The 25253-nt window shown below is 63.1% G+C and overlaps 3 protein-coding genes across 6 annotated transcripts; 1 reads left to right on the forward strand and 2 right to left on the reverse strand.

Annotated features, from left to right (window-relative positions):
- Positions 1–5213: 5213 nt before the first annotated feature.
- On the reverse strand, positions 5214–7915 carry LOC113997642 (membrane-spanning 4-domains subfamily A member 12-like). Of its 3 annotated transcripts, XM_027739654.2 has the most exons (7): positions 7768–7915; positions 7441–7560; positions 6772–6828; positions 6535–6666; positions 6079–6192; positions 5894–5977; positions 5214–5638 (listed from the first exon to the last, which is right to left on the reverse strand). In XM_027739654.2, exons 1-7 carry the CDS (start codon positions 7855–7857, stop codon positions 5618–5620), a joined length of 618 nt encoding a protein of 205 aa, XP_027595455.1. In that variant the 5' UTR covers positions 7858–7915; the 3' UTR covers positions 5214–5617. The 3 variants fall into 3 exon arrangements, with proteins under 3 accessions (XP_027595455.1, XP_027595457.1, XP_039245160.1); XM_027739656.2 differs by lacking the exon at positions 5894–5977; XM_039389226.1 differs by having other exon boundaries at positions 5214–5977.
- A 5710-nt stretch (positions 7916–13625) lies between these two features.
- On the forward strand, positions 13626–16677 carry MRPL16 (mitochondrial ribosomal protein L16). Its single transcript, XM_027739669.2, is given in 5 exon segments — positions 13626–13644; positions 13647–13697; positions 13885–13950; positions 14031–14179; positions 15646–16677. Coding segments are annotated over 5 exon segments (771 nt in total). The 3' UTR covers positions 16132–16677.
- Positions 16678–17270: 593 nt separating this feature from the next.
- STX3 (syntaxin 3) lies at positions 17271–24962 on the reverse strand. 2 transcript variants are annotated; one of them, XM_027739668.2, is made up of 11 exons: positions 24781–24962; positions 23319–23399; positions 23130–23229; positions 22970–23044; positions 22793–22860; positions 22007–22115; positions 21381–21454; positions 21149–21283; positions 20215–20325; positions 17786–17886; positions 17271–17610 (listed from the first exon to the last, which is right to left on the reverse strand). In XM_027739668.2, the coding sequence occupies exons 1-10, from the start codon at positions 24808–24810 to the stop codon at positions 17809–17811; spliced, it is 861 nt and encodes a 286-aa protein (XP_027595469.1). In that variant the 5' UTR covers positions 24811–24962; the 3' UTR covers positions 17271–17610; positions 17786–17808. The 2 variants fall into 2 exon arrangements, with proteins under 2 accessions (XP_027595469.1, XP_027595467.1); XM_027739666.2 differs by lacking the exons at positions 17271–17610; positions 17786–17886 and adding an exon at positions 19613–19702.
- Positions 24963–25253: the final 291 nt, after the last annotated feature.

Genomic DNA, 25253 nt, shown 5'->3' on the forward strand with positions numbered 1-25253 from the left:
GGCCTGGGAAGGAGCCCGGGAAGCTCGAGGAACACCCAGGTATCCTCCTGTCCCTCCTCCTCCTCCCTCCGCTGTCCCAAAATCCCCGGGAGGGGCTGGGCAGGCAGGGCCACGCTCCCGCTGCCCTTTGCTCCCTGCGGGAAGCTCCGGCCTGGAATTCTCGTCAGGCCCCTCTTGCTCAACGGGGCAGCTTTGCCAACGGAGGCTCCCGAAATCCTGCACGGGGAGAGGGAATTTCGGAAGCCGAGGTGGGTTGATTTTTTGGCAGCTTAGGGAAGGGTTGGGTGTTTATCCCATGGGATGCTCCCGGAGGACACCCCCCTTTCCTGGCATTGAGTGAGTCCTTACCATCCCAAATTGTGGGTGCTTTTCTCGGGAATCATCTCTGCAGTTAGCCTGGCTCCTAATGAGATGCTAATTAGAGCCACTAATGAGCCAGCCAGTCCTGCCCATTTCCCAGGAAAAACATGGATTGAGCCAGAGAACTTTATAAACCCTGTTAGGTACTCAGGAAGTTCCTTTGTTGCCATTTTTGGGGGTTCTCCTTTCTCCATCCCTGTGGATTTGTTCCCAACAGGGGCACACCCGGGAGGGATCCGGGGGGTTCCCAGCCGGCTCCGGAAAGGAGATCCCGTTGTTTACCATGGGAAATGGGAGCTCAGGCTGGGAACAGAGCCACCGCACATGGAGAGGGGATCCCAAGGGATTCGGAGGCCCCTTCTTCCCAGAAAACAGCCATGTCCTATTTTCCAGGAGGATTGGGATCCTCCCCAGGTTTCCTGGGTGTTCGGTGGGTGCAGGGCAGGAATTTCTTGATGGAACTTTTAGGAATTTTTAGGTCCGGGATTCCGGCATCTCCGAGCTTGGTTTGCCACCACTCAGGAAGGGGCAGGACCCTCCAGCTGAGGATTTTAGGAGCAGGTGGAGCAACTTATGGAAGTGTTTCTTCCTTCCTTTTGACCCTAGAGGGAGCTGAGAGGCCGGGTTTGGAAGCACAGCATTCCAGAGCTCGGGAGAGGCTTCCAGCCCTGGAGCCAGGTTGGACGGGGCTTGGAGCAAACCCGATCCAATGGAAGGTGTCCCTTCCCGTGGCAGGGTGTTGGAACTGGATGATCCTTAAGGTCCCTCCCAACCCAAACCATTGCAGGATTCAGTGAATGGGATACACCCCCAAACCCAGCCTGAATCAGATCCCAGAAAAGAGCTGGAACGACAGACCTGGAAAGCAAAGAGCAACGAAGTGACCCGCGTTTCCATCCCATCCGTGACCTTCCTCCATCCCACATCCCTGATGGAAGCACTTGGCCTCGTGAAGGGCCGCATCTGGCGGCACAGCTTTCCAGGAAAAACACGGACATGGATGAGATTCAACCCCTTCAGCGCAATCCTGGCGCCTCAGAGCCTTTAATTCCTGCTGCTCCCTCTCCCTCTCAACACCCCAACCCTAACAAAATCCCAGGGATTTCGTTCCAGGAACACTTGAGCCCCCCGTGGAAATTCTGGGATCCCCTCTTTATCCTCCAGCATATCCAGGGCTCAAATTCCCAGCCAAAACCACCCTACACGGTGGATTTCCTTCCAAATCCTGCAGCATTCCTGCAATTCCAGCCTTTCAGCCGGAGACTGCCCTCAGCCCCCAGAACAACCCCTTTCTGAGCAAGTTATCCATGGAAAAAGGGCTTTTCCCCTTCCAGAATAAACCCAGGTCCAGCCTGGAGCCCAAGGAAGGACATCAGGATTTGTCCTGGGAGCGGATTCCGGAGGAGGTGAAGCTTTGAAGCAGATACAGGGAAGCAGTGGAGTTTTCCAGCCCTTTATTTGCAGGAATTCCGAGCCTTGTTGATATATACAGTACATTCCTTGGATTTTAATGTTAATTTTCCTGTTCTCCAGGGGAAATTATGGATGGGGGAAGCCTGGCTGGATGCTCAGACTCAGGAGGGATCAGCAAGACCCCCCCCAAGTCCCTTCCCACCGGGATAAATTTACAAGCCCGGTGGAACCAAAATCCCTTTTCCAACCCAAAAAGCCGTGGGTTTTTTTCCAAAGAAAATAGGTTGTGACGGAGAAATTCCTTCCAGAGAAGGTTGCTGCTTCCTGGGACAAACTTTATATCCCCATAAAAATACCAAAAGTCAACATTTTGCTTTGCTTCCAGGTGTTCCTGCTTCCCACGGGGCTGTTTCCATGGCGATTCTGGAAGGAAAGTCCTGTTTCCTGGGATGTATCGCAGGATTTTTTTGGCTTTTATCCATGTGGCATTCCCAGGAATCACAGCACAGGTACCACTGCGAACACACCAGGTATGTCATCCCAGGAATGTCACCTGTGTTGTCCCCACAATTCCCTGGAGGAGCCTCCTCCGAGGGTGTTAAACCCCGCTGTGTCCGTCCTGGATTAGGGAATCCGGAGCTGGGAGCGGGAGGGAGGTTGGGGTTATCCCTAACCTGGCGTTTGGGACACCGGGACATCGCTCCCAAACCCTGTCCCAGATGTGTCTGTCACCCCCTCACGTGACATTCCAGCCTTTGATCCACTTGCTCCCAGTAAAACTCCAGATCCTGCGGAAAAGCTCTGGCGCGTCTCCAAGGTTTCCCTGGCACCGGCTCCCACTGACAATCCTGGAATGGTTTGGGTAGAAAGGGACCTCAAAGCCCACCTCATTCCCACCCTGACACTTTCCACTATCCCAGGCTGCTCCAGCCTGGCCTTGGACACTTCCAGGGATGGGGCAGCCACAGCTTCCCTGGAAAATCCATTCCAGGGCCTCACCAGCCTCACAGGGAAGAATTTCTTCCCAATATTCCCACCCTCTGGCAGTGGGAAGCCATTCGCAATGCCCTGTCGCTCCATCCCTTTTCCAAAGTCCCTCTCCAGCTCTCTTGGAGCTGCTTTAGGCACTGGAAAGTGCTCCAAGGTCTCCCTGGATCCTTCTCTTTTCCAGGGAACACAGAGCCATTGGGACCCCCCCAGCCCATCTCACGGCTGCTCCCTGGCTCCTCCATGGAGTTTTGCCTTTCCTTAGGGATCTCCCGGGTGGAAAGCCCGTGGATGCAGCCTGGGAGCAGCTCTCAGCCTTTATTATCCCTTTATTATCCCGCTTATCCATGTCCACGAGGATACGGAGCAGGGGGTGGCACCATCACCATGAGGGACACTCATGGAGCTCGGGATCAAATCCATAAGGAAAACTGCCCACTCCCCCCCCCCAGGGCTGCAAATTCCCACCTAAAAATAGAGATATATTAAACCCCCCACGTTTCCATGGAACTTTGAACACTTACTCCAGCATTTTCAGGGACAGCTGCACCTGAACACCGGGATACTCTGGGAAAACTGACTCTGATCCCGAGGAGGGAGAGGATGATTCCCAGCCTCTTTCCCAGGAAGCTGCCGCCCTGGGAAAACACAGATGGATCCACCAGCTTGGCTGAGGGTTGGAATGGCTTCCTGGTGGTCCCTGTGGAGCTGGGAGAGGCTGGGATGCTCCGGAGCAGTAATGGATTGTGGACACGGGGGTGAGTAGACACAACCTGTTTCATCCCATTCCCAAAATCCCTGGGGCTTTTCCTACTGATCAGGCTCATTATTTTTTCAGAGCTGGGCCCCGAAATAACCGACAGGGAGTGAATAATCCATGAGGCTTTGGCTGAGCAGCCGGAGCGTCGGGGAGGGTGGGAAAAACAAGGAAAACACCCGAAAACCAAAGGGAATGTTCGAGGAGGACATCACTGATCCCGCTCTGGGGAGATTTGGGATGGATCCTGTCTCCAAAAGTAAGGGGATCCCCCCCCACAGGGCACTGAGAAGTCACCAGGATGCTCCTACCCCTTGGAAAATTGGCACTGGGGTCTCCATCCTGGCTTTCCAGGAGTTTGGGATGCTCCTTAAGTAACTCGATGCCACTGGGATGCTCGTTAGGTCCCCAGGCATCCCTGTGGGTGCGGGATAATTAAGGGTGGATCCGTAACGAGCTCGTCAGGAGCCGACAAAGTGATCCCGGAGCCCTTTGGCTCCGATTCCCGACCCCAAAAACGAGGGATCTTGGAGGGGTCGCAGCCCCTCGGATCCCTCCGCTCCATTCCCGCCGCACGGAATTGTGGGAACGGGGAGCACACGGCGCCGGTGTCCCCGTGTCACCCCGAGGAGCAGCTCAAGCCCCGGGGGCAGCTTCTCCAGCGGCGGAAAGAGCGGGATGTGCTGGGATGTGCTGGCGTCACCGCCGGCGCTCCGGCTAAAAATAGCGGAGCCGGAGCATGGGGGGGGGGGTGTGTCTGGGGGCAGAATTCCCTCAGGAGAGCAGGTACCCTGGTTTAGGGGGGCGGAATTCCATGGAGAGAGGGGTTTATGGGGGCAGAATTCCCTCAGGATGAGGTGCCGGGGGGTTAGGGGGGGTGGGATTCCCTCGGGAGAAAGAGCAGGTCCTGGGAGTTAAGGGGGGAGAGAATTCCCTTGGGAGCAAGTACCAGGGGTTTAGGGGGGACAGAATTCCACTGGGAGAGGGAACAGGTAGCAGGAGTTTAGGGAGGCAGAATTCCCCCAGGAGTGCAGGTACCCAGGGTAAGGGGGCAGAATTCCATGAAGAGAGGGCATTAGGGGGGCAGAATTCCCTCAGGATCAGGTACCAGGGGCTTACGGGGTGGAATTCCTTCAGGGGAGCAGGTGGGGGGGGGCGAGAGGGGTGGAATTCCCTCAGGAGAGGGGCTTAGTGGGGCGGAATTCCCTCAGGAGACCAGACACTGGGGATTTAGGGAGACAAAAATCCCTCGGGATCAGGTGCCAGGGGTTTGGGGGGGATGGAGTCGCCTCAGGAGAGAGGGGTATGAGGGACTTAAAGGGACAAAATTCCCTCGGGAGAAGGCACTGGGGGTTTAGGGGGAGAAGAATCCCTCAGGAGCAGGAGCCAGGGGTTAAGGGGAATGGAATTACCTCAGGAGAGAAGGCACTGGAGGTTCATGGGGACAAAAATCCCTTGGGAGCAGGTGCCAGGGATTTAGGGGGATGGAACAAATCCCAGGAGAGAACAAATCCCGGGGGTTTGGAGCGGGGCAGGATTCCCTTGGGAAACAGAACAGGTAGCAGGGGCTTAGGGGGGCAGAATTCCCGTGGGAGAGAGCAGGTACCCCTAAACCAGGCGGGATGAGCCCTTTTCCTGATGGAGAGCAGGTCTGGGGGGGTGTGAAATTGTAACTCCCACGCTGAAAATTCCCAAATTCAGGAGCCACGAGCCCGGACCGAGCGTTTATTCCCAAGATAAAACCAAGCCAACGCGGGACGAGCCGAGGTAGACGGTCCGGTGGATCCACACGTCGGGATCGCTCCAAGCCACCGGAACCCCGGGAAGTCCTGAATCCTGACACGAGTGAATCCCAGAATCCCACTGGGGATTTACGGGCGGGAATTCCGCAAGAGTCCCGCACGGAGAAGCCCCTTCCCAAAGCAGCCAGCAAGGAATGCCCCTCAGACCAGGCACGGGGGCAGATGGATGGGCAGGAGAGTGGGAATTTGGGAGGGGGGCTCGCTGGCTTTTGGAGGGGTGGGACCAGCGTATCCCAGCGGGAAGACGATGCCGTAGCCCTGGATTTGGGAGCGATGGAGGCAGGATCCCATTCCGGTGTCAGACTTCAGGAGCAGCCAGCTGGAAGGAGAGTGAGCTTTGGGAAGGGGGAAGGATTTGGGGTGACCCCTCAGCGGGGTTTTGGGATCTCCTCCCCCATTCCCAGAGCAGAGAGGTGGATGCTCCAGGATGCTCTCTGGGAATGGGGTGTTTTCCCAGGGCAGCGGGATGGGGTCTGTCACACAGGAAGGGATCGGATGCTGCTCCAGGGTGGGGAGGGCCATCCCAATCCCGACTGCGCCCCTATCCCAGATATTCCTTGGGATCGGGAATCACCTCGGTGTAGCTGGGTGGCTGCGGCAGCTCCGCTGGCGGCACGGCCAGGTCCACACGGGTGGCACTGGGGACGATCAGCATGGACTGGGAGAAACCGGGATCATGGGATACGCCAGGATAACAGGGAAGAGCTTCGGGGGGGGGGGGTGTCCATCCCAGCCTCCCCCCCTCATCCCATTCCTTACCTCGTTTGAGCTGAGCCGGGTGGCCCGGCACCAGAAGTTGGCGGTGGCCACGGCGATGCAGAATTCCAGGACGGTGAAGATGAGGAGCACGATGGAGATCCCGTTCCCTGCGAGCTCCAGGGTGGGGGGAAAACCCCATCAGCACCTCCCCGGGAAGCGCCTGGGAGGAGGAATCCCACCCCACGCCGCGCTTCGGGGCTCCCCCCTCCTCTCCCGCCGCACTCCCGGCTCCGTGAGCGCTCCGAGCCCGCCATCCCGCCGTTTTTCCGGCTCGCGGATGCTTCCAAAGGGTGAGTCATCTCCCGAGGGACCGACCTGAAATAGGTCAACGCCGGCAGACGCGCCGAACCCCCACCCCAAAAGCGCCTTTGGGGGGGGCCACGACACCCCTCTGAGGGGCAGGGGACACGCCAGGGGGGTTCTCCCAAGGGCGGGAATTCCCGAAAGCGGGATTACCAGGACGAGGTATCCGGGGTAGTCGAGGCTGGAGTGGTAGAGCACGTTGAGGTTGAGGTCGACGATGAAGGCCACGATGCCCAGCAGGGCGAAGATGGCGCTGATGACGTTCATGGTCTGGCTGCCCTTCACCTGCGGGCACCGGGGGCTCTCAGGGGGCCCGGGGGGGGATCGGGGGGGGGAGACCCCCCCAAAGATCCAGGAGGGACGTCCCGGCCCGTTCCCAGCGGCACTCACCGCGCATTCCGTGGGGCTCTTCTCGGCGCCGATGGAGAGGCAGCCGGAGATGATGAACTGGGGGGGACAGGGGGGGTCAGGGGCACCCCCAGAGCTGCCCAGGGACACCCCCCTGGGTTGGCATTTGCGGGGGCAGAATTCCCTGTGCCCAGGGATGGAGTGGCTGGAGCCACGGGAGCCCAGGGGGGATCATTCCTGGTGGGATTCCCTCCCTAGGTGGGCATCGTTCCCTGGTGGGTGTCCTTCCTTCCCAGGGAATATCCTTCTCTGATGGGATTCCCTTCCTGATGGGCATCATTCCCTGGCAGGATTCTGTTCCTTGTGGGCATCATTCCCTGCTGGGCATCGCTCCTGGTGGGCATCCTTCCCCGTGGGCTTCCAGTCCCTGTGGACATCATTCCCTGGCAGGATTCTCTTCCTTGTGGACATCATTCCTTGGTACCCATCCTTCCCTGGTGGGATTCCCTTCCTAGTGGGCATCATTCCTGGTGGGCATCTTTCCTGGTATCCCTCTCTGGCGGGATTCCCTTCCCTGTGGGCATCGCTCCCTGGTGGGCAAACTTTTCCAGAGGATACCCCTCCTGGAGGGTGGGCACTCCTTCCCCTCTGGGCATCCTTTCCCTGCGGGATCCCTTCCCGGCAGGACCGTTCCCGCTGCCCCGCGCTCACCGACACGCCGCCCAGGAACGGGATCTCTCCGATGACGAACACCGAGGTGTAGAGGTTGGTGAGCGTGGTCAGGACGATCCCGAAGCCGATGTGCAGGAATCCCGTCATGATCTGGATGGTCTGCGGGGACCGGGATGGACGGGAATGAGGTCAACTCACCACCTCCCCCCTTCCTCCAGTGCCGCGCCGGCCGCGGGGGCGCCTCGATCCCACAGCGTCCCCCGAGGGATCGGCGGGAGGACGGGAATCCCCCGGGAACGGGGTGAGGGGGGTTTTTCCAGGGGTTCCCCGTCCCGAGACCCCCCCCCGTGCCCCCCCAAATCTCACCCCCATGACGCGGTTCTTGCCCTTGGAGAGGGTCTCCGCCGTGTACATGACGGCGCGGTTGCCCAGCCGGAGGCTCCCCATGCCCTGCATGGAGAGATCGGGGGGCGCCGGGACCCCCCGGAGCAGCCCCGCTCCCACCGGGGCCGCCCCCGCCACACCCCGCCCGCCACACCCCGCCCCGCCCGCCGCCCATTGGCCGGGCGCCGTGACGTCAGCGGCTGCATCACACACCCCGCGGGCACCGCCCGACCCCAAACCCCCCCCAAAAATCACCCCCTAAAGGTGGGGGGGGGGGGACGGAAAGTGGAACATCCCGGCTGCGGGGAGCGGGGGGAGATGCTCCGTGGGGCAGGGAAGATGGGAGACCCCGCCCGTGTGGGGTGGGGGGAGACGCTTTGTGGGGTCCCCCGGCTGTGTGGGGCGGGGGGAGATGTTCGCCGGGGCTGGGAAGATGCCCCACGGAGCATTTCCCCCACCTCCCCGCGGTGGGCAGGAGGCGGGGGAAATGCTCCGTGGGGCACCCCGGCCGCGTGGGGCACGGGGAGTTGCTCCGTGGGGCAGGGGGGGAGATGCTCCGTGGGGCGACGTCCAACGTCGCAGCCCCCCCCCCGGGGATAGGTGCTCATCCCCAACCCAAGGGAGGGGAGGAAAAGAGGATTCTGGGGACACAGAACCCCCCCAACCCCACTCCAGCTCTGTGTCCCCCCATCTCTCCCACCCCCTTCCAGCTCCAGGCCGTGTTTACAGGAGCTCAGAAAGAAAGGGGAAAAAAAAATAAAAAGAGAGAAAGGAAAAAAAAAAAAAAAAAACGGCGCCGCGAATTCCTGGAAGAATAAATCCATCAAGGGCCATTAGAGCTCCTGCGGCTCCTCCCGGCGGAGCGGGTGAGTTGGGGGAAGGAGGGGGGGACCGGGGGGGGCTGCGGGGGACACGGGGCACTGCCCAGGCACCATTCCCCTTGGATGTCCTTGGCACCCCTTCCCCAGACAGAAACGGTCCAGAATATCCTCCTTGGATCTGCTCCCTGGAGCAGGAGGGAAGGGGAGATGGGACCCCCCCCCTCATCCCAGCCACTGCCCCCTGTGCTGGCTTTGCCCCCAGGGGGCTTCCCCCTGTTTTTAGGGTGTCCAGCCCTGAGAAGGAGCCAGGAGTTCCGGGCAGGGGATTAAACCCCAAATCCAAGAATTAATGCCCTGGGAACGAGGGGGGTACAAGATACTCTCCTGTATCCCAAAATCTCGGCACCCAGGACTCCATAGTGACAGGCACAGCTCGTGTCCCCCAGGTGAGACAGTGGCACAGGGGCCCTCTGATCCATGTCCCCCCCAGCCCCGGGACCTGCCCCACTATGCCCAAGCAGTTTTGGGAATGGGGGAGCAGTGCCCCTATTCCAGCCCATATCCCCCCCCAACATCCCGGAGCTGAAGTGCCCACGAGGAACCCCAGCCCTGCCCTTCTCCCCAAATTATCCCACAGCTCCCAGCACCTGCCAGAGCACCCCAGGGAGCCCGGTGGGACTTTTTGGGGTCCACAGTGGCAGTGGGGACGTGTCACAGCCCCCCACCCCCGAGCACCCCCGGGGCATGCACAGGATCCACAACCGCCTCGGGCAGTTCCGCACGTTTATTCCCGAAACAGGGATGCTCACGCAGCGACGGGCTCGGCGGGAGCAGGGGGGCTCCCGGGGGTCACCACGGGTACCTGAGGACCCTCAGGCCCCCCCTTCCCCCGGATCCATGGGGGGCTCACACCCGCCTGAGTCCCTCTGGTCCCCCCGTAGCACAGGCACCGAGGGGCGGGCAGGGGGGGCCGGGGTGGGCTCCCGAGGGGCTGGGGACGGGCTGGGATGAGCCGAGAGCAGCCCCAGGTGGACACCAGCTTCTCCCAGGAGCCCTGCGGGGAGGATGGATTCATGGAGCGCTGGAATCGCCCCCGCGGGGCTCAGGGAGCCCGCCAAGGGGGGGGTGTCTCATCTCACCTCCACCAGCCAGATGCCGACGCCTCCCACAGCCTTTTGGGGACCCGCAGCACGAACAGTCGAATCCAGTGAATCCAGCATCCAGGGAATGCCAGGCAGCTGCCTCCCGGTAGCTGGAACAGGCTTTTCCAGAGAGGTTTCCAGCCCCTGGAGCCACAGCCTGCAGGTGACAGTGGAGGGAGACCTGCCGGGGCAAACATCCTCGTGGATTCTCTACCTGGCTCTGGAGAGGTCACCCCGTGCCCCCAGCCCCCCCGCTCGCACGGACCTGGCTGCCGGAGAGGTTTGGGAAGAGGAGAGTGTCCAGCTGGAAGCGGAGGGAGTGGTTTGTTTCCACGCCGCGGGAGGAAGCGGGAGCGGCCGAGCCGCCCATCCAGGAGGCACCTGCCAGGTGGGACACGGGGCGAGCTGGGCACTGCCACCCCCCTCCAGAGGGTCCCCCCACCCCCATTCCAGCCGCGGAGCTCACCCGTGGTCAGCGATGACGCGGAATTCCGGCCGTTTGGAAACGCCTGGAGCGGCCACGCGCTGGTCCACGAACACCCTCAGGGGCTCCCGGGGGTCGGTGCCCACGGACGCCTGGACGTTTATCAGCTCCCCCAGGGAATAGGAGGGGTGGGACAGGCGGGAGGAGCAGGAACCTGGAAGGGGGTGCCCCGAGGGTCACAGGGGGTCCTGCCCTGCGGGGTGAGGGGGTCCAGGGCTCCTCCACTCACGGTCAAACACGGCCAGGGCGACCATGGAGCCGAAGGGGATCCAGGTGGGATGGATGGGAATGGACAAAATAATGCCTGTCCTGTGCCACAGAGGAGGCATGGAGGGCACCCCTGCACCCCATCCTGATACAGACAACCCCACACCATCCCTCCCGGATGGATCCCACGGCGGGCTCCCGTGGGACTCAGAGCCCTGGCTCCCAAGGGTCTCCGCTGGGGAATCCTGGGCTCCAGGGGGGGTTCTCCCCACTCACCTGGGGTAGTTACACTCCACAGGGAGGGAGAAGGGTCTGGCACGAGCCACAGCCCCCCTGGACAAGGGGTGGGAGTGGAGGATGTTCTCATAGCGGATTCTGTCCGGGAGGAGTTGTGGGAAGGAGTGGGTTTGGGGCTGGGGGTTTCCCCCTCACCCCAGCACCCAGGAATGCCCAGGCCAGGGTTCAGGTGACCCCTCACTCAGCAGTGCTCTCAGAATGGCCGGGATGGGGGTTTGGGGGGACCCTGTTTCCCACCTGGTTTCCTTCCCCGCCCCAAGCCCTGGCAGGGTCCCCTCATTCCCACCCCATGCCCATTTCCATCAGGGACATGTGTCCCTGTCTCTCACCTCCAGGGTGGTCCCACAGCCCAGGAGCGGGTGCTCCAGCCGGAATCCATCCCTGTCAGCACTGGTGACTCCACATCCAGGGCCCAGGATCAGCTCCCCAGCGGCCACACGGCTCCCCAGGACACGGAGCGGGACCGTCACCGAGAGCCACGAGGGGCCACACGTGACAGAGACTGGCAGGTGAGTGGGAGGAGGAGTGAGACAGGGATTGGGGAACCCCAGGATGCACCAGGATGAGCTCGAGGCTCAGCTGGACCTCAAATCCCTGCAGTGATCCTTTAGGGAGTGGCCCCAGGCACTGAGGCTGTGGTCCCTCTCACCATGCCCAGGGCAGGGGGACCCACCCTGTCCCTGTCCCCAGACACCCCTTTTCCCAGGCCATGCTGAGCCCAGGCCGTGGCTGCAAGGAAGAGCACAAACCACCTCCCCTGGGAGCATCCACTGGGATAATGGAGATGGAGGGATGACCCCCACTGGTGGCTTTTTTTAACCCCCGTGGAAGGGGTGGTGGCCACGGGTCTCCAGGGGGAAGCTGGGTATTCCCATGCTCCCTGCACACACATGGGGCTCGTTTCCAGACCTTCCTCCTTCCAGGGAAAACTAAGGGGCTTGGGCACTTGTCCTCAATCCAGCCCTGCTCCTGGTCCCCAGCCCTGTCCCTGTTCCAGCCCTGTCCCAGTGGAAAGCATGGATTGTCCCTTGGGACACCGCATAGTCCTTGAGGAGGGAAACCAAACCACAGCATTGCCATCCTGAATCCAAACCCAGCTGCTGGGGAGGAAGGAACCCTATCCCAATAACACCAGTGCAGTGGGAACACTCAGGCAGCTCTTTGGGGAAAACCCTTATTTATTTCAAACACAGGATCTGCAGGAGTATCTGAACTGCCAGGAGAAACTTCCTCCTGAAATTGGACAGCCAGCTTGGGAAAGCTCCCTGGAGATGGGGGAATTCCAGATCCCTTTGCTGCTGGAGGATCTTCTCCGACACCGAGCCCGGGCTGTTCCCGGTTGGCACCACCGCAGCATCCCGGGATCCTTGGACTGGGCACTGGTGGCTCCAGGGCTCTTCCTGCTGTGCCACTTCTTCCTGGGAACTCTTCACTGGAGTGGGCTGGGCTCCCAGTTTGACTTCCAGGTTCTTCCTGGCCACGTGCATCCTCAGGGATGAGCGTGTTCTGCTGATTCCTGCTGCTCCGAGGGAGCAGGGAGAGCTGTCCACGGCGTCTTCTCCGTCTGGAGCCCGCCAGGAATCGCTCAGGCTCTTGGAGAGGGAGAGGCTTTCGGAAGGAGTGAGGCTGCCAGAGGAATGGAGGCTCTCCGAGGGCAGGGGTGACCCTTCCTGCCGTTCCGCCCGCTCCTGGGAACACGTGAGGCTGCCGGAGGAACGGAGGCTCTTGGGGGGCTGGGGTGACCCTTCCTGCCGCTCCACCCGCTCCTGGGAGCGCACCACTGGGATGGGCCAGGCTCCCATTTTGACTTCCAGGCTTTTCCTGGCCACGTGCACCCTCAGGGATGAGCTGGCCTTGCTCATTCCCGCGTCTCCCAGGGAGTAGGGAGAGCTGTCCACGGGGCCTTTCCCGTCTGGAATCCAGCAGGAATCACCGAGGCAGCAGTACAGGTGGCCTCGCTCCACCAGCTTCTCCAGGTCCTCCCACAGCACCTGCCACGCCAGGGAAACCCTCGGGAAGGACCTCCCGTTCCCGGCACACACGGACACCAGCAGGTCCTGCAGCTCCTGGGCCGCCGTGGCACAGGGGGAGCAGCCGGGGCCGCATCCGCACGGCATGGAGCCCACGGGAGCCTCCGGAACAGCGGGAGCCATGGGGGAACTGGGAGCAGCTGGAGCCACTCGGCTGCTCCGGGAGCCCGGCAGGACACCGCTCATGGCTCCCCCCATCCCGTTGGGATTGCACATATCCCATATCCCTGGGAGCTGGGTGGGGGTGGCTCCCAGTGTTGCCCGGCGACGGCGCGCTGATGTCACAGCCCTGCTTGTGATGTCACAGCCCCAGGTCACCCCAGGGCTGGGGGGGGGAAAGAAAGGGGCTTCTGGTGGGCAATGGAGGCCCCTGTGGAGGAGAAGAGGTGGAAGATTCCCAGCCAAGCGGGACACAGAGATGATGATGAGGAGGAGGAGGATGGTGTCACCTCCTGGAAAACATGGATTGTCCCATAGGACACTGTGGAGTCCTTGAGGAGGGCAAGCCCTGCTCGGCAACCACCAAACCATCCCTGTGTGATCCACAGCATTTCCATCCCGAGTTCCTGAATCCAAACCCAGCTACTGGGAATAAAATGGAACTTTATCCTAATCAAACCACTCCGGGCTTTTATTATCCCGACAAAAGCAGTTTGTCGCCCAGCACAAAGACTGGAAGCCACTTCTATCACCTTCCGAGGCCGCTGAGGGACTCCGGGACCCCCCTGGAGGAGAACCCCAAGGTCGGTCACCCCTTCCCGGTGCGCGCGGGGGGAACTGGGATGCGGCGGAACTAATATTGCGGGCGCGTTTCCCAGCCGGGCCGTGGCGCGGGGGGGGCGGGTTTGCGGACGGACCGATGGCGGCTCCTGTGCGGCACTTCCGGCGATGTGGCGATGGCGGCTCCCGGGGCTACTCCGGGCCGGGCCAGGTCGGGGGGGCTCGGGCCGCGCTTCCAGGGGTCTCCGGCTGCCCGGGGGAAGCTCGGGCGGCCGGGGCGGCCCGGCGGGGACTCGAGCGGGGCGTGGAGGGGGTGACCCCGGGCCGCCCCTCCGTTAAGCGGCGGACACCGTGAAGGGCGCCGGGCCCCGCCGTGACCCCCCCGCTCTGCCCCGCAGGTCCCGGCGGAGCGGCGATGCCCCGCGCGGGGCTCAAGAAGTGGGTGCTGCCGCCGGATTACAGCGGTGAGTACAGCGGCGATGGGAGGCGCGGGGCTCCGCCCGCGGCCTTGCCGGGGATCCTCATCCCAGCGTCGTCCCGGCAGGAATCACCTTCCCGGAGAAGCCGAAGCTGAAGTTCATGGACAAGGTGCCGGCCGTGCCCAAGGTCCGGCGGGAGCCGCGGATGCTCCGTGACATCCGCGGGCCGTCCCGGGAGGCCACCGACTTCATCCAGGGGCAGTACGGGATCCTGGTGAGCGCCGAAGGGAGCCGGGGGGGGGAATTCCAGAGGCTGGGATTGGAGCGGGAGTGGGAACCCCCAGGGTGGAGACCCCCCGTGCTGCTGAGCCCTCCCAAAACGGCCAGGAACTGGAGGGAATTGGTACCAGAGTGGCTCTAGAAAACTGATTTGCCTCTGTTGGGAACACCCCAGCATTCCCGGGAATGGGCTCAGGAGTGTGATTTGCAGGTTAAGTGTTCCCAGGCAGGACATGGGACCCTTGTCCTTGTCCCTGGGTAGAACACAGGACCCTTTGTCCCTGTGCCATGTCCCTGTTCCCAGGCAAGACATGGTTCCCTCTGTCCTACCCCTTATCCCTGAGTTATCCCACTCTATCCCCATATCCCTGAGTTATCCTGCCCTGGGTAGGACACAGTTCCCTCTGTCCCATCCCCATATCCCTGAGTTGTCCCACACCATATCCCGAGTTATCCCCCCCATATCCTTGAGTTATCCCCCCCATATCCTTGAGTTATCCCACCCCATATCCTGGGTTATCCCCCCCATATCTCAGGTTATCCCACTCCATATACCAAGTTATCCCACCCCTTATCCTTGAGTTATCCCACCCCATATACTGAGTTATTCTACCCCTTATCCTTGAGTTATCCCACCCCATATCCCGGGTTATCTCCCCCATATCCCAAGTTATCCCACCCCATATCCCAAGTTATCCCACCCCTTATCCTTGAACTATTCCACCCCATATCCTGGGTTATCCCCCCCATATTCCTAATTATCCCACCCCTTCTTCTTGAGTTATCCCACCCCATATCCCTGATTTATCCCACCCCTTATCCTTGAGTTATCACACCCTATATCCCAAGTTATCCCCCCCATATCCTGAGTTATTCCCCCCATACCCCAGATTATCCCCCCCCATCCTGGGTTATCACCCCCTATCCTGGGTTATCCCCCCCATATACCAAGTTATCCCACCCCATATCCTGGGTTATCCCACCCCATATCCTGGGTTATCCCACCCCATATCCCGAGTTATCCCCCCCATATCCTGAGTTATCCCACCCCTTATCCTTGAGTTACCACACCCCATATCCTGGGTTATCCCCCCCATATCCCGAGTTATCCCCCCCCATCCCGAGTTATCCCCCCCATATCCCAGGTTATCCCCCCCATCCTGGGTTATCCCCCCCTATCCTGGCTTATCCTACGCCATATCCCGGGTTATCCCCCCATATCCCGGATTATCCCCCCATATCCCGGATTATCCCCCCATATCCCGGATTATCCCCCCCCATATCCCGAGTTATCCCACCCCTTATCCTTGAGCTATTCCACCCCATATCCCAGGTTATCCCCCCCATATTCCGAGTTATCCCACCCCTTATCCTTGAGTTATTCCGCCCCATATCCCTGATTTATCCCCCCCATATCCCATCTTATCCCCCCCATCCCGGGCTCCCGCTGTTTCCCCGCAGGCTCTGGGCGGGGGGTACCTGCACTGGGGCCACTTGGAGATGATCCGCCTGACCATCGGGCGCCACCTCGACCCCAAGTCCATGTTCGCCGTGTGGCGCGTGCCCGCCCCGTACAAGCCGGTGACCCGGAAGAGCCTGGGCCACCGGATGGGCGGCGGGAAGGGCCCCATCGACCACTACGTGACGGCCGTGCGCAGCGGCAGGCTCGTCGTCGAGGTGGGCGGCCGCTGCCACTTCGGCCAGGTCCGGCCTTTCCTCGCCCAGGTGGCCCAAAAGCTGCCCTTCCCGGCCGTGCCCGTGAGCCGGGAGAGCCTCCAGGAGATGCGGCGGGAGGAGGAGGAGAAGAGGCTCAACAACCAGAACCCCTGGACTTTCGAGCGCGTCGTCACCTCCAACATGCTGGGCATGAGGAAGTACCTGAGCCCCTACGACCTGCGGCTCCAGGGCCGCTACTGGGGCAAGTTCTTCCTCAGGCACAGGGTGTGAGGGGCGCGGGCGGCATTCCCACGGGATTAAAGCGGCGCGCCGGAGCCCGCGGTGGCGTTTGGAGGTGGGAATGCCGGGCTGGGAGCGTCCCGGGGGGACACGTGGGGCGGAGGCGCGCGGCAGAGCCCGGCTGAGCTCATGGAGGTGGAATTGTGGAGCTGGGAGCATCCTGGGGGATTTGTCCTGGAATCTTGGAGCTGAGGGATACGTGGATCCAGGCTGAGGATGGACGAGCTCTTTATCCTGAAGTGGGTTTGGGAGCTGGGAGCATCCCGGGGGATCCATGGATCGGGGTTCGAGGCGTGAGGCTCTTTGTCCTGAGCTGGAATCGTGGAGCTGAGGGATACGTGGATCCAGGCTGAGGATGGATGAGTTCTTTATCCTGAAGTGGGTCTGGGAGTCGGGAGCATCCCGGGGAATAAATGGATCAGGGTTTGAGGCACGAGGCAGAGCGTGGGTGAGCTCTATCCTGAAGTGCATTTTGGAGCTGGAAACGTGGGACTGGGAGCATCCTGGGGCATAAATGAATCAGGGATTGAGCCACAAGGCAGAGTGTGGGTGAATTCTTTATCCTGCAGTGGGTTTTGGAGCTGGAAACGTGGGATTGGGAGCATCCTGGGGAACCCACGGACTGGGGTTTGAGGCACAAGGCAAAGGATGGATGGGCTTGGCCCTGAAGTGGGTTATGGAGCTGGAAACCAGGAGCTGGGAGCATCCCAGGGAATAAATGGATCAGGGTTTGAGGCATGAGGTTCATTGTCCTGAAGAGGGTTTTGGAGGTGGAAACATGGAGCTGGGAGCATCCTGGGGAATCCACGGGTCAGGGTTTGAGGCACGAGGCAGAGTGTGGGTGAATTCTTTATCCTGAAGGGGGTTATGGAGTTGGGAGCATCCTGGGGGATAAATGGATGCCTGGGGGATAAATGGATGCCTCATGGACTGAGGGATGAGGCAAAGGATGGCTGGGCTCTATCCTGAAGTGGGTTTTGGAGGTGGAATCATGTAACTTGGAGCATCCTGGAGGATTCAGTGGTTTGAGACACAAGGCTCTTTATCCTGACATGGGTTTTGGAGCTGGAAACACAGAACTGGGACCACGCTGGAGGTAAATGGGGCGGGATTTGAGGCAGGAGGCAGAGTGTGGGTGAGCTCTTTATTGAGGAGGAAGGCTCTGGCGTGGGTGGCTGCACATCCAAGGAGCTCCGAGCGCAGGGAAGAGGCTCCTCCGGCCATCCCAGCAAGGCAGAGCCCCCGTGTGCCCCCCGGAGAGGGACACGGCCCCTCCGGCCGCTCCGTGCCACCGGCCATCACCCGAGGAGAGCAGGATGAGGAGCTGGGAACCGGGGGAGCATGGCAGGGGGGCTCCACTCCTCCAGGGACGTGTCGGGGTGTCCTCGGGGCTCCAGGGACCAGGGGCTTGGCAGGCCGGGGTCTCTCCCGTGGATCATCCGGGCGGGGGGCAGGAGGGGGAAGAGCCACCTGTGACAGGGACAAGAGGTGACGCCAAGGAAAGGGACGTGGCTCCCAATCCCTCCCCGACACCCGAGGGGGCGAATCCCACCTGGATCAAACCCCACCGAGGCCCAAAGCCGCTCCCCTGGGATTGGGGAAGGCGGGGACCCCCCGTGCCACCCGCTGTCCCTGTCCCGGTCACCTGGAGGGCAGCGGGAGGGGGGCTCAGGCGAAGATGCTCCCGATGCTGGAGGCCAGGATGATGGCCAGGATGATGCAGCACAACATGATCATGATCTTCTTCTGCTCAGGGAGACAGGGAATGTGAGCCAGGGACACGGGGGGGACACACCGGAGGGGACGGGGACAGGGATGGGCAGGGGCATAAGGGACAAGGAATGGGGAAGGGGACGGGACAAGGACAGGCCGGGCAGGGGGGTCAAGGGACAAGGATGGGGCTGGGAAGGGGGACAGGGGACAAGGATGGGGCTGGGGACGGGGATAAGGGATAAGGAATGGGGCTGGGGAGGAGGACAAGGAACAAGGACAGGGATGGGAGGGGGACAGATTGGGAGAGGGACAAGGACGGGGATGGGAATGGGAACAAGGAAAAAGGAATGGGGCTGGGGACAAGGGACGGGGTTGGGGAAGGAGGGCAAGGGACAGGTACTAGGAATGGGGCTGGGGAGGGGGATAAAGGACAAGGATGGGCTGGGAGGGGACAGGGGAGGTGGCAGGGCAGGTGTGAGCTGCTTGCATGTAGCACAGGGAGGTGACAGTGCCGGTGTGTCCCCCTGGCACAGGTGACCAAACTGTGACTTACCCAAACACTTGGGCGGGGGGGACACTCCGGGCAGAGCCCGGGGGGTTTGGGGTGTCCCCAGCCCCACAGCCCCCCTCATCTCCTACAAAAACGGGGCCGTCACAGCCCCCAGACCCCCGGGCACCCCCGGAGCCGGGCTGGTGGCTTTGGGTGTCCGCGGTGACAGCAGGGAGAGGAGGCACAGGGCAGGGATCAGCCGGGATTTTATTGGAATTGGGAACTAAAATGTCCACGGTCGCCGCGGCGCCGGCCACTGTCCCCATTCCCATCCCGCGTGCCACCGGGACGAGCGTCCAGCCCTCGGATCCAGCTCCTTGTCACCCCGCGCTGGCACCAGCGGCCACGTCCCCGCGGTGTCGCGGTGTCCCCTCCCTTTCCCATGGGGAGGATCCCAGGGATCGGCGGGGAACTGAGACGGGACGCTCCGTGGAGGGAAAGGCGGCGGTGCCGAGCCGGAGCCAGCGGTGGGAAGCGGGACACGGAGGGTGAGGGGAGCAGGTCCGGGAAAGGCAGGGAGGGAAGCGGGCGGGATCGGTGCCGGGGAGGATCCAGCCGGGAGGTGACACCGCTGGGATGGTCGGGAGCGTCTGGAGGAGGGAGAGGCGGGATGTCAGCTCCCGGCTGGAGAGGCTGGAAGGGAATGGGACGAGGGGGTGCAGCGGGGAGCTGTGGGGAGGGAGGGATGTGGGGAGCACGGAGCCGACCTCCAGAGCCCCCGGCACCGCAGGGCCGAGCAGCAGGGACCCCCGAGCAGAGCAGACCCCCGAGCCACTCGGAGCCCTGAGGCTGCAGCCCCTCAAACACCGGCAGAGCCCCGAGCGCCACAGACCCCCGAGCAACGTGTCCTGAGCCCCCCGAGGAACGCGGGCCCCCCAAACGGCACAGACCCCCCCCAGCAACAGGGACCCCCGAGTTCCAGAGACCCCTGAGCGCTGCAGGCCCCCGGGAAACAAAGACCCCCGAGCACCACAGACCCCAAGCACAGCAGAGCCCTGAGCGCTGCAGACCCCCAAGGAATGCAGGGCCCCCGAGCACCACAGACCCAAAACCACCCCCAGCCCCGTGACAGCCCCAAAGCACCGGGGCCCCCCTGAGCAGGAGCTGATGGTGGGACCACCCCAGCAGTCCCTGCTGCCCCCCGGGACTCTGTGTCCCCACGGGGGGGGTCCCCTGCCCCCCAACACTTACAGACCCCCCTCTCTGGGGCTATTTCGTGGGCAGCCCCACTGAGAGTCCGATGATGAGGGCGACTATCCCCAACAAGAGCACGGCCACCACCACCAAAACCAGCAGCTTCTGGGGGGGACAGGGGGGACACAGGGGTGGTGACACCTGTGCCACGTGGGAGGACACCAGAAGGGGGCACCGGGGGGTCCTGAAGAGCCAGAGATGCTGCAGAGCCCCGGGACAGAGCAGGAGGGGCTGAGCCCTCCCCAGCTCATCACACCTGAGGGGGGGACAGAGAGGGACAGAGCTGCCCACCCCCCATGGAGGTGGCAAAGGGGGGAGGGGGACCAGCTGGGGTCACTGGGGGGAGGTGGGAGTCACTGGGGACAGCTGGGGGAGCACTGGGGGTGTCTGGGGGGGACAAGAGGTGGCTGAGGGAACGAGGGTGGCTGGGGGGGACAAAGGGTGGCTGGGGGGGACAAGGGGGTCTCAGGGCTGCTGGAGGATACGGAGAGATGCTGGGAACACTGGGAGATGGGCAGGCACACTTAGGGCCGGAGGGGGACACCGAGGGTGCCCTGGGGACACTGTGGGCTATGGAGGGGACACCGGGGGACACCGGGGCCGTCGGTCCATCTCACCCTCCTGGCCTCACTTTGGTACTTCACAGCCTTTTTGGTGTCAGCCACGGCCCTCTCCACAAATCCCACGGACTGGTCCATGTTGTTCTCGATGCGGTCGATCATGGATCCCTACGGAGCACCGGGGGGAGGGGACACTGAGAGCACCCAGGGGTGCTGGCACCCACCCACCCTGCATGCCTCGCCCCAGTGTTTGTCCCTGCTCAATCCCATGGCCCCATGCACAGGTCCCTGCTTGTCCCTGCTCATCCCTGTGACCCACTGGACAGGTCCCTGCTTGTCCCCACTTGTCCCCAGGCCCAGGTCCCTGCTCATCTCTGAACAGGTCCCTGCTCGTCCCCATGACCCCGTACACAGGTGGCAGCTCGTCCTTGTGACCCCATGCCCAGGTCCCTGCTCATCCTCATGACACTGTGTGTGTGTGTCCCTGCTCTTCCCCGTGATCCCACGCACAGGTCCCTGTTTGTCCCTGCTCATCCCCATGCCCAGGTCCCTGCTCATCCCCATGACACTGTGTGTGTGTCCCTGCTCTTCCCCGTGATCCCACACACAGGTCCCTGTTTGTCCCTGCTCATCCCCATGCACAGGTCCCTGCTCATCCCCATGACCCCCTGCCCAGGTCCCTGCCTTGTCCCTGTGACCCCATGCCCAGGTCCCTGCTCAGCCCTGTTAACCCCATACCCAGGCCCCTCCCTGCTTGTCCCTGTGACCCCGTGAGTCCCCCCATGTGTCCCTGCTCATCCCTGGGCACAACTCCCTGCTCGTCCCCACACGGGGGTCCCTGCTGGGCCCCGCTGATCCCACGCCCAGGTCCCTGCTCGTCCCTGTGACCCCATACACCGGTCCCTGCTTCTCCTTGTGTCCCTGTGCCCGGGTCCCCGTTTGTCCCCGTGCCCCCAGGTCCCTGCTGGTGGCCGTGCCCCCCTCCCCGTGCCTGGTTCTCCACGAGCATGGCGATGTCCACGAACATGTCGTGGAGCTCCTTGATGCTGCTCTCCAGGCGCACGATGTCCTTGTGCCGCCCCTCGATCTCGCTCAGCGCCTGCTTCGAGATCTGCGAGTCCATGATCTGCAAACAGGGGCCAAGGGGGGGGAATGTCAGTGGGGGGGGGGAACCTGGCCCTGTCACCCCCTCTGCCATCCCCCCCCCGTGTCCCCCGGCTCACCCCCGAGGTGAAGATGGAGGGGTTCCCGCTCTCCAGCATCTCCTCCAGCTCCTCATCTGTCGTGTTCTTGCCGGCTGCGGGAACGCGGGAAGGGGTGGGGCTGGGCCACACCCATTTTTTGGGCGATGGGTGGGATCTGTGTGGGGCTGGCTCCACCCACATTGCCAAAATGATGAGTGACTTAGGGCCTGGCTCCACCCACTATCCCAAAGGGGTGGGGCTTGTATGAAGTGCCCCACCCTATTCCCCGGAGGGGTGGGGTCTGTTTGCTCTGGTCCCACCCACTTTACCAGAGGAGGGGGGTCTTCAGGGGCCTGACAGACCCCACTTTGCCCAAGAGGAGGGGTTTGTAGGGCCTGGCTCCACCTCCTTCACCAAAAGGGTGGGTCTTTTGGGGCGGACCTCACCCCCTTTTACCATGGGGCGTGGTCTGTAAGGACTGGCTCCTCCTACTTTACAAAAGGGGTTTGGTCCCCAGTGTCCTGCTCCTCCCACTTTTCCAAAACGTCGGGGTCTGTATGGCCTGACTCCCACAGCCACTTCCCAGAAGGGACAGGGTCCGTAGGGAACAGCCCCACTCCCCTTCCCAAATGCCCCCCACCCCCCTGGGGGTCACGGTCGCTCACTGATCTCCAGCTGCCGCTGGATCCGGCCCTTGCTGCGCTCCCGGAAATCCACCTGCGCCTCGTTGTACTTGGTCATGACATCCACGAACTTGCGGGACAGGACCGAGTGCTGGGGACGGGGACAGGGACACGGGGATGGGGACACGCCAGGCACGGTGCCTCCCCAACCCCTGGGGACAGGGACACGGGGATGGGGACACGCCAGGCACGGTGCCTCCCCAACCCCTGGGGACAGGGACACGGGGATGGGGTCACACCAGGCACGGTGCCTCCCCGACCCCTGGGGACGGGGACACGGGGATGGGGTCACTCCAGACGTGGCATGTCCCAACCCCAGGGGACAGGACTGGCTGCTGGGGATGGGGACAGGGAGTCAGACCGGTGACAACCTGGGCATGGCACGTCCCCAGCCTTGGGACAGGAGGAAGCTCTTGGGGTGGGGACAGTGACATGAGACACAGGACACCGAGGATGTGGCATGTCCCAGCCCGAGGGGGACAGGACAGAGTGCTGGGGACAGGGCAGAGGAACAAGAAACCTGGGAGAACTGGGTGCTGCTGGGAACAGAGACAGGAGACTTGGGGACACCAGGATGTGCCACATCCCCAGCCCGTGGGAGCACTCAGGACCTGGGGACGCTGGATGGGGTCAGGGAATGGAGGCTTGGGGACACCTGGCCATGCCACATGCCCAGCCCACAGGGGACAGAGTGGCACAGGGCACTCAGGACCTGGGGACACGGGATGGGGACAGCCCCAGCAGCGGCTCCCAGGGCCCGGAGCTCACCTGGGATTTGCGTATCCGGAGGTCGGCGGAGGATCGCGCCTCGTCCTGCTCGATGTTCCTCTCCATACCTGGAAAGAGCCGGATTCCAACCCGTCAGGGACCTTCCCCGCTGCCAGACCCCGCGGTCCCAGTGTCCCCAGCACGGCCGTGGGGACGGGGACACCCAGGGCCACTCACTCTTCAGCTTGTTGCGGACGCTGTTGGCCATCTTCTTGATCTCCGCCGTCAGCTGCTCCAGGTCATCTTTGGTCTCTGCGGGACCGTGGAGGTGAGGAATGTCCCCAGGAAGGCTCCCTGTGACCCAGGGGACTCTTGGGGACACTGTCAGCACACTCACTCTGCTCCGGGATGGGCGCTGAGAGGATGAGGCTGTAGAGCTTCTTTGCTTCCTCCACGTTCTCCGAGATCTTGTCGATGTTCTGCCGGGTCTCCTCGATCTGGACACGCCAGGAAGGATTTTGGGGGGGGTGGGGGTGGTTAGGAGGCAGCCCTGCGCCCCCCAGCCCCACTCCCAGCCCTCCCTCACCTCCGAGAAGAACTCATCCATGAAGGCCGTGTTGTCCACGGCGATCTCCAGCTCCTCCGCGTCGTCATCCGCGTCCTGCTTCTGTGGGACACAGCGCCCGGGGGTGACCCCCGCCCCGCCAGCGCCCCCAGGGACCCCCCCGGGGGGCCGGGGGACAGGGGGAAGCAGCCACGGGGATGTGGTGGCACGGGGGGGGGAGGGACATCTGCAGCGGGAAGGGGGGGGGCCGAGCTCCACTCACATCTGGCCGGGAATTAAGGGATTGCTGGGCTTGGCTGGAGGGAGGGGACGGGAACGGCGGCGGGATGGGGTTGGGACGAGGTTTGTGGCCCCAAACGTGGCCCCGCGCGAGCAGCCCTGGGGGGCACAGAGGTGGCCGGTGCCCCTCGCCCTGGTGTCACGCCTGGCCGCCCACCCGAGCGCCCCCAGCTCCACCCCATCCCAAAATCCCAATCCCAGCCCCTCCGCCTCCCCTCGCCCCCCTCGGCTCCGCCAGCACCCCGGGGGTGCTGTCGGGGTGTCCTGGGGAGGGGGCCCGACCCCCGGGAATGGACCACCCCCCGCCCCCCTCACGCCCGCTGGAGTAAAAATAAAATTAATCCCTTCGCTCCCCCCCGAGGGCTTTATCTGATGGCTCCGTAATCCCGGTAAATCCCTGCCAAGCCTCCCTGCCACGGCGGGGGGCCGGGGGCGCGACTCGGGGGGCTCCTGGGACCCCCACAACCCGTGGGGAGCCGGCGCTGGGGAGCGAGGGGAGCCCCCCGGGGAAGGGGGGAAGTGGAGCCCCACGGCCGGGCGGGAAAAGGGATGAGGAAGCGGCGATGGTGGCGGGAATGCGAGGGGCAGGATGGGGTGCTGGCACCCCCGGGCACCCCAAATTCAGTCCCGCCCCCCATGGCCTGGGTGGGTGTTGGTGTCCCCTCTTTGCACCCCACGGTGGAGGGGGGGGGGACACGGGATTTGTCGAGGGGGCTGATGTCACCCCAAAATACTCGATGTACCCCCAAACCGCACAGGGCTGGCCCCCCCTGTCCCTCTCACATGACACCCCATTGCTGGGGGGGCTCAGGACCTCCCACTGACCGTGGAAAGGGGTCTTGGGGACCCTCCTGACGCCCCCACACACCGCGGGGTGGCACCTCGGTGACACCCGTCCCACGGTGTCCCCACCCACCGTGGACTCGGGTGTTGGGGTCCCCCATCTCCGTGACGCCCCCATCCATGATGGGGTGGGGTCTTGGGGACCCCCATCCCCGTGACGCCCCCAGGCACCGCGGGACGGCATCTCACTGTCACCCCCCCCGTGATGTCCCCACCCGCCGCGGGCTCGGGTTTTGGGGTCCTCCCTCCCCGTGACGCCCCCACCCGTTATGGGGTGGGGTCCTGGGGAGCCGGTCTCCCATTCCAGCGAGCCCTGGGGACCCCACGAGGTGTCCCCTGTCCGCGGGGGTCCCTCTCTCACCGCCTTGAGCTGCTCCAGCCGGTCCTTCATGGTGCCCCCGAGGGCTGGGGGGGCGCGGGGGGGTCCCCGTCGTCGCCCACCGCCGGGATGGGGGTGTCACCCTCGGTGTCACCGCTCGGCCAGGCCTCCTACATCCAGGCGAGGTGGCGGGTGGCCCCGTCCCCTGTCCCCGAGCCCGGGGCTGTCCCTGCGCTAATCCTCGGTGACGGGCGCGGGGAAGGCGCCGAGGGGAGGGACGGGGAGGAGCCGCCCCTCACCTGGGACACCCGGGGACACCGGACACGCCACAGGCGACAGCTGGGGGTGGCCCCCGGGTCGCCCCGGGGAGGTGACGGAGAGGTGGGGCAGGGATGTGGGGTGGCCCCGGTTTGGAGGCGCTGAGGAAGTCGGTCCCCACGGGGGTCACGCGGCGGCGACGACGTGTCATCCATCCCTCGCCACGGGTGGCGGCGGCGGGAGGACGGCTGGGGACA

This window comes from Pipra filicauda, unplaced genomic scaffold (assembly GCF_003945595.2).
Source record: "Pipra filicauda isolate LSUMZ 115617 unplaced genomic scaffold, ASM394559v2 scaffold719_size241573_pilon, whole genome shotgun sequence".
In the NCBI taxonomy this organism is placed as follows: domain Eukaryota; kingdom Metazoa; phylum Chordata; class Aves; order Passeriformes; family Pipridae; genus Pipra; species Pipra filicauda.

Excerpts from the sequence above, each read along its gene's own strand:
- STX3 (XM_027739666.2), bottom strand. The coding sequence starts at position 24,810 with ATGAAGGACCGGCTGGAGCAGCTCAAGGCG. Across the intron at positions 23,230-23,318 it reads TGGATGAGTTCTTCTCGGAG|ATCGAGGAGACCCGGCAGAA; the intron begins GTGAGGGAGGGC and ends TGGCGTGTCCAG. Across the intron at positions 20,326-21,148 it reads CCATGCTCGTGGAGAACCAG|GGATCCATGATCGACCGCAT; the intron begins GCACGGGGAGGG and ends GGTGCTCCGTAG.
- LOC113997642 (XM_039389226.1), bottom strand. The coding sequence starts at position 7,857 with ATGCAGGGCATGGGGAGCCTCCGGCTGGGCAACCGCGCCGTCATGTAC. Across the intron at positions 6,667-6,771 it reads AGAGCCCCACGGAATGCGCG|GTGAAGGGCAGCCAGACCAT; the intron begins GTGAGTGCCGCT and ends CGGTGCCCGCAG. Across the intron at positions 5,978-6,078 it reads CCCGGCTCAGCTCAAACGAG|TCCATGCTGATCGTCCCCAG; the intron begins GTAAGGAATGGG and ends GGTTTCTCCCAG.